The 13892-nt window shown below is 41.7% G+C and overlaps 1 protein-coding gene across 2 annotated transcripts; it reads right to left on the reverse strand.

Annotated features, from left to right (window-relative positions):
- Positions 1–6771: 6771 nt before the first annotated feature.
- Positions 6772–9759, reverse strand: c19h1orf216 (chromosome 19 C1orf216 homolog). 2 transcript variants are annotated; one of them, XM_085446737.1, is made up of 2 exons: positions 9653–9759; positions 6772–8304 (listed from the first exon to the last, which is right to left on the reverse strand). In XM_085446737.1, exons 1-2 carry the CDS (start codon positions 9655–9657, stop codon positions 7233–7235), a joined length of 1077 nt encoding a protein of 358 aa, XP_085302863.1. In that variant the 5' UTR covers positions 9658–9759; the 3' UTR covers positions 6772–7232. The 2 variants fall into 2 exon arrangements, with proteins under 2 accessions (XP_085302863.1, XP_085302864.1); XM_085446738.1 differs by lacking the exon at positions 9653–9759 and adding an exon at positions 9348–9615.
- Positions 9760–13892: the final 4133 nt, after the last annotated feature.

A 13892-nucleotide genomic window follows, 5' to 3' on the forward strand; every position in this document is an offset into this window, starting at 1 on the left:
AATAATTGGGCTCTGCAGGAATGAGTAAAGTAATGATAACTGATAGTTAAACACACTGAGACATTTAATTAAACTTCTGCTGTAATTCATACAGAGAGTTTCTCCACACTCATTAAATTATACTTAACACATTTTAGGGTATTTGATAATTTACGCATAGGTGTGGGTCTCTTGAGAGTAATATTGCTTTGAAAGTACCCATATGAACGAATTAACAGAAAAGGCTGGGACAACATAAACATTCAGAAAAGAGATGAAGGGATTATAAAAGGGACAAACATAAAACAAGTATTTTTATGTCTTAAATAAGCTGGACTCAGGAGTGTATCTTTTTTCTTTATATCAATATCAAGGTGGCAATAAGGTCCATAATGGAGACCCAAGTGTTGACAAAAAGAAGAAGACACTTTATTTAATACAGAGAAACAGCAAAAACAGAAGACTAACTAAAGTTACCTACCAGAACAAAAACACACAAAGAGGGATAACAAGGCACAGGTGAATTCAATCAAGGCAACAGTGAGGACAGAGGAAAAGACAAAAACAGGAAGTATCTATCTATCTATCTATCTATCTATCTATCTATCTATCTATCTATCTATCTATCTATCTATCTATCTATCTATTATGTTTGTGTGTTGTTTCTCTTCTCATGACGGGTCTTTCTATCCAGTTCATCATACACAGGCCTCAGGCCGCAGCCTCCCCTCCACCCTTCCTCACCCACCATCCCTCCCTCTTCCTCTGCCTCCCTCTATCCCCTCCACCGCCACCCCCTTTCTGTCAAAGCTGATTGTTTCCACGCCAGCAGAGTGCTGCGGGCGAACACACTGTCACACTACATCAGGCAGAGGGAAGAAGGGGAGAGAGAGTATGATAGGGTATATATGTATTTCTGTGTTCAAAAAAAGCCCGATGCAACAGCTAAAGCCGTGGCTGCAGCAGGGACTCCCGAACTTTTGCATGTCAAGGGCATCTGGATACAAGACTGCAGATCCTGTCCTGAGGAATCTTAATCTGTGGGGAATTTTAGTGTCGGGAAAGAGAGATATGAGTCTCTGTAGCTACCGTACACAGGGAGGTAAATGTGACAGCAGGAAAGGATTTACAGCTTTACACAGACATGAATGAACAAAACATCAGGGGGCTGCTGTCAGTAGAGTCCAGAAATAAAGTGAATCCAGGCAAAAGACACAGTGTTTTACTTGTTTTTATCAGTGTCTTGTTGATATTTGACAAGCTCTTATATTGACAGATAATAAATCACAAGGACTGTTTAACTAATACAGCACACTAACGTCACTGGCTCTAAATTGAGATAGTTTGGATCAGTGTTATAATGTAACTGTATTCAAGAGCACTGGTATTTGTTTAATTTTATATAACTTTTTATTTAACCGAATGGACAAACAAAACAAGCTCAGGTTCCCTTTAAACATGATACAATTTAATATTTGCTTGTGTAAAAATTACATTTCAATTTATAAAATGCAACAATAGTAAATTCGTAAGAGATGGTAAACAAGTGGTTTTCAAACTGTGGGGCGCAGATCCACTGCAGGCCTGATGAGGACAACAAGGGGGACAAATGCTGTTGTGTTGGCTTTTATTTCCTTAAAAAAAAAAATCTTGGATCCACAGTTTGTTTGTTTTTATTATTTAAAGAAAGAAAAAATGGTATGTTTTAGGATATGAACCTTCTAGACAACAACCAGTTAAAAAAGTATAACATATAAGAGATTATTTAAATAAATAATAATAAAAAAGAGCAAACCCATATCATATTCTTGAGTAAACAACCAACAGTGGCACAGATGATAGCACCAAAACAGCCTATTGATCTAAAATGGGATTAATAACCCAGGCAGTGCTTCAATTAATAGCTCTCCACTTGGTTAGTACATCTTGGTTTAATTCATCATTTCACTTTTGACATCCTTTTTTTTTTTTGGACTGACTTTTTATTCAAGATCAGATATGATGAGTTTGACCTTTTGTTGGGTACATCCATGCAGTTTTACTTTAAAGCGCGTGGCAGATTTATGAAGAGGGGCCGAAACAAATACGTGTTAACGAACAACAACAAGCAGAGATAAGTAAGTTCCAAAAAATATCTGCACGAGAGCATCAGTTTGGATAAGTGACGGAACAACAGTGTTCAAATAATGACACAAAATCCTGGGTCAAACTTTGGTGTTACATTGTTTCTGTGTGTCGAGTGAGTTTGGCTCAGATCCTGTAACTTTATTCAGCTCGAGATTCCAAAATGTTTAAAATAAAGCTGAAACACAAAAAACACACAGTAGAAGATTGTGCCACACGTATGATTTTGATGAAGAAGAAGTCACAAATGTTTTTATTTTTGGTATTGCATTTCCTGTGTGGCTCTCCACATTTGAGCCCATGACCTCCTGAGCAAACACGTTAAATTCAGCACTGGCTACAAAATAATTTTAGTGCTTTTTCTTTTCTTTCTTTTTAAGTAAACTTAAACCCAAACTGTAGAAAGGTTAGAAAGAGAGCTTTTAATCTTAATTATTTATTTATTTTGTTGTTGTTCCACAAAAAAGAATAAAAAATGGGGGTTGTTTGAAAATATGTCCCAATAGAAACCCTCCTTTGCAGATCCCTGGTGGTCCCCCATTAAGTGCACCACTGCTGCACACACTGCTGGATGAGCCATCCATGTGCACGCTGCTGACCTCTGGTGTCAGAACACAGAAACAAAAGGAGGTGACGGTCTGAACCGAGTGGGTGTGTGATGGAGTATCCCCCCCTAGTGGATGCTGGAGCCTCCTTGTTCCTGCTCAGGCAATCTAAAGTCAGTCCATTCAGGTCTCCTTTAATAACATCCCACCAGGGTGATCAGGTGTCCCACTTCTTGTGGGACTGCACAGCATTTTTAGCCCTTGTCTCACATTGTAACTGGCTCAAGATGAAAAAAACTGAACACATATTTAAATACTTTTCTCTCCCCCCTTCCTTTCTGTTCACAATCCCCCTCTGTGAGACAAGTGGAACACATATACGAAACACTTTGTGTTCCTCATGAATGGTCAGCATGATACGAGGACAGCTGGGTTATTATCTCCACTTTTTGAATTGCTAGTTAACATCAAGGTCCTGAGACTCGTGATCTCAATACAAAAAATCTCCCTCCTTAGAGTCTTGAGGCTGTTCTTTGCAGGGGGTCATGCCGTGGGTTTGCTACCAGTCTAAACAAATAAAATGGACAACAGTAATGGTGGATATTAAAGCAGGCCTGTGAAACCTTGCCCTCGTGACCTGCCATGGTCCCCTGTGGTGAATTCTGTCTTGTACTACATGTACTGTTTCCCCATCTTCTGCTGTTCCATTTCTTCCTTCTAATTACTTCTGGATTTAATAGAATGATGCACAGTTTCCATCACTCCCTCACACCACACAGTAGCATGTACACTTAGTTTGGGGTTTAAGTATTAATATTGTCCCCTGTGTCCCCTCCTTAAAAGAAAAATGAAGTTAACACCTTCAAGAAAGATCGTTAGTGAAACCCAAAGATGTTTAGCTGAACCTGAAAAAACAGTCTTAACAATTATTAGGATAGAAACGATGAACACACAAGCATATAAAGACACACAGACAACAATAAAACATGTCGAACATTTAGCCCACATAGATTGTTTGTAAAGTTGCACATTTATTAGTAATGTGTCTCACATTATCCCTACATTTAGTCTGTAGTGTTCCGGTTATCCTAATACTGGCTGATGACTCATCATCACACATCTTTTATCTGCTGTACTTCATTAAAATAATCTTCCCTCAAAGCTGAAGTTAATCACATTAGAGAGCATCTTTAAACTGACCTTCAAAAATTATCCCCCCCCCCAGTATATGTAGCTCTATTTTCTTTCATAGTCTGGTAGGGAGGATGTTTTCCTCCGTCCCTGCGCCATCTTGATGATTAGATACTATTTTTAACAGGTTCTAACGCGTTTTGTGCTGAGAAGTTGGCTAATCTAATACATTTGTGAATGGTTACATGCGGCTCTGTTTCCTGTAAATGATTCATCACAAAAAAATATGCAGGTGTGAAGAATCTCGCTGTGGAAGCTATAAAGACTTTGAGTGCCCGTTGCTCGAAGGGAAAAAACGTCACAAGGTAGTGTAGCAAACCTGGCAACCTTGGATATGTTTTCTGCAAAGCATCGATTAAAAAAAATACACAAGTATCAACAAATACATCAGTTAATTCCAGGTTTGCAACCACTGATCGATGGCACAACATGCACAGCTACCAAAATCTACACGAGAAAGAATATATCACCAAAGGGCATGAAAATCAGGCCGCAAAATTGATATTTTAAATATATATTTTAACAATCGATAGATTTTCTTTTAGTGCACATTCGTCTTTAAACGTAAGCGTAAAAAAGCTCATTTAAAAAAATCTGTTTTCACAGTCAGTATTTTATAGGTAACCACATGTCTGCTATTAGAATACATGATGATACCACCAAAATACAATTTAGAAGAAAACAGTATAATTCTTTTAACAACACTCGCGATTAAGCGTCTTAAACTTCAAGGAGATGTGTTACAACCCTTTCTCTGTGGGTTAAATATATCGCAAAGCAAAGACCCTGAAACCTTCCATCAGACATTAAAACATTTGGATTTGGGTGCTCTGGTTGTTTGAAAAAAAAGTGAAGTGTGTTACAAAACAGAAAAATGCAGATGAGCCTCTTGGCGCTCCCACTCGCCTTGGGGATGTGCCACAAGGCCCAGCTGTGCGCACCTCTCTGCTCCCCGGGAAGCTTTGCTCTGAAAAAAAGTCATCTAACGCCATACCTGTCATTCCAGGGTTTCGTTTTTGTTGTAGGGTTTTTTTTTTATTTACTTATTTATTTTTTATTTTTAGTAACCGACTGATTTACCGAGTTTGCAGAAGATGTGCGCAATGCGCCCGCAGCAGGGCCCCGACGGTCACGCCGAAGAACGTATTTAGTCTAAGGAATGTAAGTTAAAAAATAATAATAATAACCCTGCATACTTTACATAGTGTTTTTCATGAAAGTCGGATATAAATAGTCGTTATCCTGGAAATATTGCATGATGCCACTATTTACAGCGGTGGAAACTCGAAAATAAAGCCCTCATTGTCTCTAATAAACAATTTACTGAGTTTTCCAGGTCCCTTCGTGGCCTTTATTCTCCTCCAGCCGTGGACACTCTAATGGTCTCATTGGAGATCTCATTGAACACTTTGACCTCTGAACTTCTGGAAAAATACTGAATGAGAACATGTGAGTCTATTTGTTACAAACTTTTTTAGCAGATTTTTTTTTAAATCAAATTTTCAGCAGTTTAACAATAAAAACAAGTCATAGATAGATTTTAACACTAACTATTAAAAACAGTTTACAAATCTTTATTGGTTAACTTACTGTTAAAATGACGTCATTAAATAATGTTTGTATTAATCCTTAACGTCTTTGAGTTGTTATTGAAACGTTATATAGGCCGACAAGATAAACCTGTCTCGTGCTAATCACTGCTTACAACGCATTAATAAAAGCATAATAAGTCATTTATTAACCATTTATAAAGTCACTAGTTACATTTAATCTACACAAAGCCTCCTTCTTTTTTAAATGGAGGAAACAGTTAATAAGCTTAGCACCAGCGGATATTTTAATACTGAACCACACATCTAAAATATTGTCATATGCTCTAAAGATACTGGAACCCTCCTTTATCCCGAGGTAAAACTGATCAGCCGTGTTTTTTCCCCTTCGCGCCCCTGCAGCTTCATTTATCTTCGTGAGCTTTGTCTCACTTCATTTATAACCTCTAACTACCTTGAAATCAAGTCTCCGCGGTTTACAAAATCCCCATCAAAGGCACGTTTGTTCCCAGATGTCCCTTTTTTGAGGATGTTTTCTGTATCACGTTGTATACAAGTCACTGCTCTGCTGTAAACATGTTATCCGCTCAGATTTGTCGCCTCGCAAACACAACGAACAGCGGATCAATATGGAAATGGACTCAGACTTTCTGTGCGGTGCCTGCGCGTCCAAGAAAAGCGATAAGCTAGGAAAAAAATAAATAAACTGGAATTGGTTTGGAGGCATAGCTGGGGATTATCCCAAACTTGCCCCGGGGTTTGGCTCCTGCGCGCAACCGGACCGGCGTCTGTTCACCGAGGCCGGATAGGACCCGCAGCGGCCCGGGGCGCAGACTGAAGCTCCCCGAGGGCTTCCAGCGACTCCCATCGACTCGCCCAGGACGGAGATTACAGGGTGGCAGCGTGGCTGGTATCTTTCTGAACACACACACACACATACACGCACTTAGAAAGAGGTGAGATGATCTCGGAAAGCCTGCGGCGGAAGCCCAGCCCGTAAAGATTGAGGCTTGAGCCCTCACACGGCTATCACACTGCCTGCAGAACACACGCTCCCAGCCCCGTGTGATGAGCAGATACAAAACAACTTTGTTCAGCTGACAAAGAGGCAATTGTGAGCTCAAAGGGCATTGGCCCAAGGCTTCAAGTACAGCAAGTACAGCTACAGAAGATAAAAACTGGCCTTCTTTAGTCATATCTGTTCTGAGGGAACTTTGATAAACCAGCTTCTTAAAATGTTCCTCAGGAATCAAAAGAAGCCTCTGTGCTCTTGAAGTGGAGTTATCAGCCTTAGTCTTTCTCTCAGATGTGTCTATTAGAAATGAGCTCAATCTAGATTAAGCTGTTTAAAAGTTAAATTAAAAAAACATCCACACAAAACATTAGATAGAAGGATACTTTATTCTTTTAATCGATCATAATTATATACAGCATCTCCTGGTAGAAATCATCTCTAACACATGGATGTTTTCCAACACTTTTAGGGATTTTTTTTTACGCAGAGGTCAAGACAGGTAACAACAGCATGTAGGACATTTCTGATATAAACATCATATTATAACAACACTCAAGAGTTCATACAGTCATTGCTTTAATGAGAATATATCCTAAGTCATGTGACATTTTGGTTTTTGTGTAGAAGCTGAAGTTAAAACCAGTCTTCAGCAGCCCAAAGATGAGTTTGATACAGTAATTGATGCTCTGTATGGGAAAACGGGGAAGATGAGCAACAATAAGCAACATAAAGCTTAAAAATGTCTGACGGGATGATGGGAGATTTTTTTTCCTTTTTCCAGGGGAAATTTATGAGCAAAAGTGCAGTTTTATAAACACTTGTTTCCTCTCACGATTGGCTGACAGCAGCAGCGGGAGCAGTGTTGGCTATGGCAGCGGCGGCGCCCATTCGCAGCAACTCCTTCCTGTGAGTGAGGATGACATCAAAGCTGGACTGAAGGCGGTTCTGCTGTTCCTGGACGCGGCCCTGAAGGGTGCGGACCCAGCGAATCAGCGCCAGGCGGCGATACATGGTCAGCTGCACCTGGTGCTTCTCCATTTCCTGAGCCTTGAAGCGCTCACGGTCCCGCAGCGTCCATACGGTGTCCATCAGCTCTGGCATCTCGCCGTCTGAGTCGGAGGACTGATCGTCATCATCGTCTTGATCTTCCGCTTTTTCCTCCAGATTTCCCAGGTTGCTTCCTGGGAGGGACTTGCGGCTAAAGCTTCTTTGTCTCGTGGCTGGGTCTCTGTTTCCTGCTGGGCCACTTTCCGGATGACTCGATTTTGGTTCCCCGACACCAATGCGGTCCAGGCCTCCCATGAGCATCCCTTCTCCCCCGCTTTCCATGTTGAGGGAAGACATGCTGCCGCCAGACCGGTAGCTGTACTCCGACTCGGAGTCACTGTCTCCCCATTCGTCGTCCAGCAGTGCATCATAATCCTCTTCCTGTCTTCCTCTGAAGTCTGTGCTGCCCTTCCTCCTCTGCTGCTCCCTCTTCTCTCTTTGCTTCTCATCATCCTGGTTCATCATCATCCTTCCCTCCTCTTCCTCCATCCTCCTCTCCTCCGCTCCATCAGGGGGCACTCTACCATAACCATCGTCCCCACCTTCGATTTCAGGCAGAGGCTCAAGGCGGCTCCAGCAGGACATGCGGGAGCGCGGCGACAGAACCCCTGAGTTTGGGGGGTCACGCCCAAGTGGGCCCAAGTTTCGGGGCCGCACCTGGTTTCGGTTCTCATCTCCTCCTCCTTCTACATTGCCCGTGTAGTCCTCATCATCTTTCCTTGGCAGGAAGTTGAAGTTGCCGTCTTTGTCGCACTTCCTGTTTTGGAACGAGGAACTACTGTTGGAGCTTCCATAGGCTGAGTTCAGAGGCTGGTCCTGATGATGAAGCATCACTGGCCTCGACTGATTCTCACTGAAATGACAAAGAACATAACATCAAAGTACTGGTAGTGCCATTCTTTACTTCAAATAACCTCTACACACAGCACCGCTGGACATTTGCCCACCGTGTACATCACTTTGAATGTTTCCCAACTTCCTGGAGCCAAAAATTTAGATAGAAGATGAAAATCTACTTGACATGACTTACTTGAGATCCATAGTTAAGTTTCTAGTGCTTATAGCTTCAGTCTATAACATTTAAGGTTTTTGGCTTCCTTTGCAGAAAAACATCTTAGTGTGTTAAAGAAACAGAACATCAATCAGAAGTTGCATTGAGAAATGTGCAGTATGCTCTAACAAAAGAAAGTCAAGCCAAATCACAGTGAAACAATAAATAAAATCTGTGTCGCAGGCCTGCACAGTGTGTAGCTGCTTAAACCTGTCATCACATGGCAGCAGAACAAAGCAACAAAGAAAAGTTCTTCATGGGCGAAAGGAGGAGGATTAAAAAAGATCAAAACAGCTAAAATGCAGTCATGAGCTAAAGCAACAAAAACAGGAAAATTCAATGCCTAGCCCACTGGGGCCAAACACACACACACACACACACACACACACACACACACACACACACACACACACACACACACACACACACACACACACACTTTCCTTGTTTATAACGTCTATAACTACAGGCTGGTCTGCGCACTCCATTTCTATTAGCGTCAAATATTTACATGTCTCCTCAGAATGGAAATCTCTCTAATCCTGACTCCAGGCTGCTGTCAATCAGTCCCCTCTCCTCTTCCTATGCACGCGCGCTCACGTGGTGCTGAAGGACAGCGATGGTGGCGGTGTCGTGAGCGCGCATGCTGAAGCTCTAACCACGGCGAGAGGAACGGGGACAAACCGCCCGAAATCGACGCGTTTTTGGCCGCAGTGCTGGCGCTTGAAATGGGAGAATAAAATAATTCTCATGTTGATAACGAGTGGTTTGTATTTTTTTCGCTCTGAGTGCAAAAACACCATATTTGTTGCCGTAAGCGCGATGGAAATAAAGGAAAATAATACCTAAGCAGTCCTGCTGCTGGGTGGATGCCTATAATCTTGAAATGAGGACGCCTGGCTCTGTAGAAAACGTGAAAAAGGCGTCCAATGCCGCCCAGTGGCTGCATTTTACGGCTTATTGGAGAATATCAGGATGATAAAGCCTGAAACGCGACAGTTCTTCTTCCTCATCCGAGCACTGCTCTTTGCTAAAGCTCAAAAACGCCTCAGAGTTTCATCCTCAAACAATAATAATAATAAAAATATACTCAGAAATGTAGAGGAAAAAGCAGGGATATTTAATCTGCGCTGCGTTATGTAACGCTCACCCCATATCTGTGCAGTCTCCACTCTAGCCCTTCTCATATAAAACAACCTCAGAGCCTGCCCTTCATCTCCCTTTCACCGCTTGCATAAGTCAGACATGTGAATCTATTTGCACGAGGTTCCAGTTTTTTCTTACCTATTTTGCCGGTTTGTTGCTCGATAGACAAGCTGGACACTGCGCCCTCCCAATTTTTCCCCTCCTCTGACCCTCCTCTGTGTGATGTTTATCTTCCTCTTCCTCTCTCCTCCTCCTCTCAGTCTAACGCGGTAGCTCTAGAAAAAAGAAAAGGCTGGGTGACTAAAAGCATTTCCTAAACTGGGCTGCGGCTGAAAAAGAAAAAAGGAAACAGTGGAGAATGAATCGGTGCGCGGACAGAAAGCCTGTTGTGTTTGTTGTTTATTCAACAATGGGTCTGAATTCCCAAAAACGAGCGTCTTTTTATTACAATGGATTGTAACTCTGTGGGTGGTAGCTACCAAACTTATTTCCATAGAGGAAATCCAGCAAGTAAAATAAATGAACAAATAAAAAGAAATAAAAGCATCTCAAAATGGGCAAAAAAGAATAATAATTCTTGGGTACCTTTATGGGAATCCTCATTCATAAACACAATGTAGAAGTTTAAAAAGTGGTTTATAATCCATCCATAGGATCTCTTTAATATAACCAACACGGTTTTACTGTAGTGCCATTCACTCCCTCTTTCTACATCTGGCTGCAGCTGGAGTTTGGAGGGGGTGGTTTTACTCTTGTTAAAATGACATTTTGTTGACATCATGTCAATGTGAAGCTGGTCAAACTGCACTATCAGCTGAAATAGTATTATGCTACATGCTATAACTGTTTTAGATCATGGTTTAAACTCCCTTATGTTATGATGTCACTTTACTTTTTCCAGGTTGGCTGGTGGGGTGGGGCGGTGGGGGAGGTCACCCAGCAAATACATAATAACTACATGAGTCACAATATATAGCTATGCATATGTGAGATATAAAATAAGAGATATGGGGGTTTTAATTGTTAGAGAACATCTAACTCTCTTTCACTGTTTTATATTTAGTTTTTTAGTATATGAGAAAGGGACAGTTTTATTCAGTCAAAATTAAAACCACAAAAACAATAAAGTGTGTAAAAAGCTTAACATTGATGTAATTTACAGTTGTAGGCCTGGTGGAATTTCACGGTATAACAGTTATGTATTCATTAAGTCTTGCAAATACATTTAATCTCTCCCCGTGACAAATCTGTGTCTCATACCAAACTTAAAAAAGTCAGTTCTCCACATGCTGGATGTTCTAAGTTTCCATATTGTCTTGTTTTGCAGGACAGATGCAAACTGGATCAGTGACTGACACCAAAATTGCACTCATACATAACCTTTGCACAGCGTTAAGGTCACATTTTTACCTCTTTTGACATCGGACAGCATTAAAATTACCATAAATGTTATTCTTTTTTCCCTGATGCGTTGCCAGAAATGCATAAAACACACAAAAATGAAAATTTTATACTTTTGTTTAAATGTTTGTGCACACATTCTGTTCTCTGTCAGATATAACGATATGATATCTACTGAGATAGATTTTAGATTCATTTTAAGGGAAACGAAGAAGTTTGTGGTAACAGAAGTCAAGGGGAACCTTGATAACGTCATGAGAACTCTGTCACCAACACATTTACTCAGCTTCCCACAGACTCAGGCACTTGCTGCTATCCTTTGAAGGGTCATGTGGGAATCTCAAAACAGTATAATTGTAATATTTGACACTGTTTTTGAAAATACAATGGACCCTGCATCCTCTGGACTACAGATGAGAGGGACTATCTGGCTTTTTATCAGTGCTTAGTTCAACAGCCTGCATCTCTGATGGTATTAGCGCCTATTGGAATTGGCAGCTTGTACATCTGGAAAGACATCATCACATATACATCTCACATACTTCCATTAGATGACATTTCCAGGGAAGGTCTTGCATATTTCAGCAAAATATGCAAGACCTATGGCTATTACAACAGCAGGACTTTGTAGTAGAAGAGTCTGGGTGCTAAACTGACCTGCAGGGCTGACCTTTCACCATCTGAAAAAACACTTTTTGGACTACTCTTTTTCAGTTTATTGAAGTTTTTTGGAATTGATTTATGCATAGTTTTCTTAAGGTCCTGCCACACGGCAACTGGGTTGAGGTCTGGACTTTACCTGGATTATAGCAACTCTTTGATTCTTCTTTTTCAGCCATTCTGTTGTAGGTTTGCTGCTCTGCTTGGTGTCATTGTCCTGTTGCACGACCCAGTTTGGGTTTAGCTTTTACTGGCAGACACGCTGGAGCCTAGAATACTCTAGTATACAGAGGAGTTCATCATGAGTCCAAAGTGCCCAAATCTGTGGCTTTAAAACGAGTCTAAATCATCATCCCTCCTCCACCGTGTTTGACAGCTGGTATGAGGTATATGTGCTGATATGCTGTGGTTGGTTTTCCCCAGATGAGTGTCAATATGATGTAATCAGCTACACCAAAACCACCCACTGCAACAACAATAATGTGCATAAATCACAATTATCTTGAATATACTATGACGAAGCTGATTTATTGAGTATATTTTAGTGCTAATTACTTTTACTTGTGACCGTGCATATCAACACAATCACAACTTTTTTCCCTGCGTGGCTTTGGGGAATTTAAATTCACCAAAAACACACACAAATCATCATGTGATGCTTTCACTGTGATAACTGTATAATCAGTTTATCTCCCTTTTGTTGGATTCAACAAGAAAAAAGCCATGCCCATCTTCTGGTGGTTGTTAAAATACTTTCTGGGAAATGGAGGAAATCACTCAAGCGAATTTAAGGTAAGTAGAATCACGTCAGTAAATCCCAAATCCTCCAGTTAGTCACCGAACACACCGTCATCATCAGGGCTGATAAGAGTGCATATTATATAAAGCTAACAGGGGATGTTTTAGTCTTAGGACAACACACTTCATCATTTACAGTCTCAGGTGTGTTTAAGGCAAAATGTTACGGAGAATGCAACACCGACAGGCGGCATCATACCCCCGGTCCTCACAAAAGGGAGGACTGCAGGATTTGTTGCAATGTGATATTTTCTCCAAGCTGGTGACTGAATGTTTTTGGAACTGTCAGATCAGAGGGGCATGGCAGTGGTTTCTGTGTGTCTGAATATGTGTGTGTGTGTGTGCGTGCATGTGTAAGTGTGTTTTCTGGAGGTGTGTTTCTGGTATAGAGAGGCTACATCAGACAGACTTAACAAGTGTTCGCTGTCTCTCTCCTCCCTGCACTCATCCCCCTGACATAATGTTGCTGCCGGCAGAAAAAAAAAAAAAAAAACTCAACCTCCCTCCCTCCCCTACACACACACAGACGCACGCACGCACGCACGCACGCACGCACACTTCTATCTCTTTCCTCCCTCCCTTTTCTCCTTCAACAACATTCCCATTCAACTGCATCAGCTCCAGGCATCCTCTCTCACTCCTTCCCCATCCCTCGCCCTCCCCATCGTTCACCAGTAGCCTAAGCACATAAAAAATACATCAAACACAGCCGTGCGCCCAAGGCCTCGTCACACGCAAAATCATGTCTTTTTCCATCTCCCCTCTCTCGAAAAGAAAGAAAAAACCCAAGTTACAAAAGACAACTGCAGAGGACACTGATGGAAAGAGCGATAGACTGAACTCGGCTGACTGAGGGTCGTCTGCGAGGCCTCCTGGGGGAAGAAAGATTATTGTAATGTTAACACAGCAGCCATGCCTTCATTTGACACACACACACACACACACACAGACAAACACACGAAAAGAGTAAAAAAGGAGCGTGACTTACCTTGTGCATAATAAGGCCTTGTTTGAATTGTACACAGCCTGCAGCACCATGACCCACTTCCCTCAGTTCAGCTCCACATCTGCTCCGGCACCAGTCTCGGCTGTGACAGTGGCCGAGGGCAGCCGGCAGCACCCATGGGCTACGCTGTCAGATCCCTGGTCCTGAGATGCAAAGAGAATCTGCAAAGAGAAGCTCGCTGGACCTCCAGCTCACAGCCAGCACTCTTTAAAATCAGCCAAATCACCCAAGACGTGCTAAATTGAACCACTAATCCAGCACAGAGGTCGCTTTGCACTCTAATTATACACTTTTACTTTAAATACGAGTACGCACATATACACGTACAGTGCTGACACAAGCACACAAACCCTTGGGTGCTACAGCTCATGTTTCTCTT

Source organism: Copadichromis virginalis, linkage group LG22 (genome assembly GCF_057382275.1).
Source record: "Copadichromis virginalis isolate Kocher_CV1m ecotype Utaka linkage group LG22, C_Virginalis_male_GT1.1, whole genome shotgun sequence".
Taxonomy (NCBI): Eukaryota; Metazoa; Chordata; class Actinopteri; order Cichliformes; family Cichlidae; genus Copadichromis; species Copadichromis virginalis.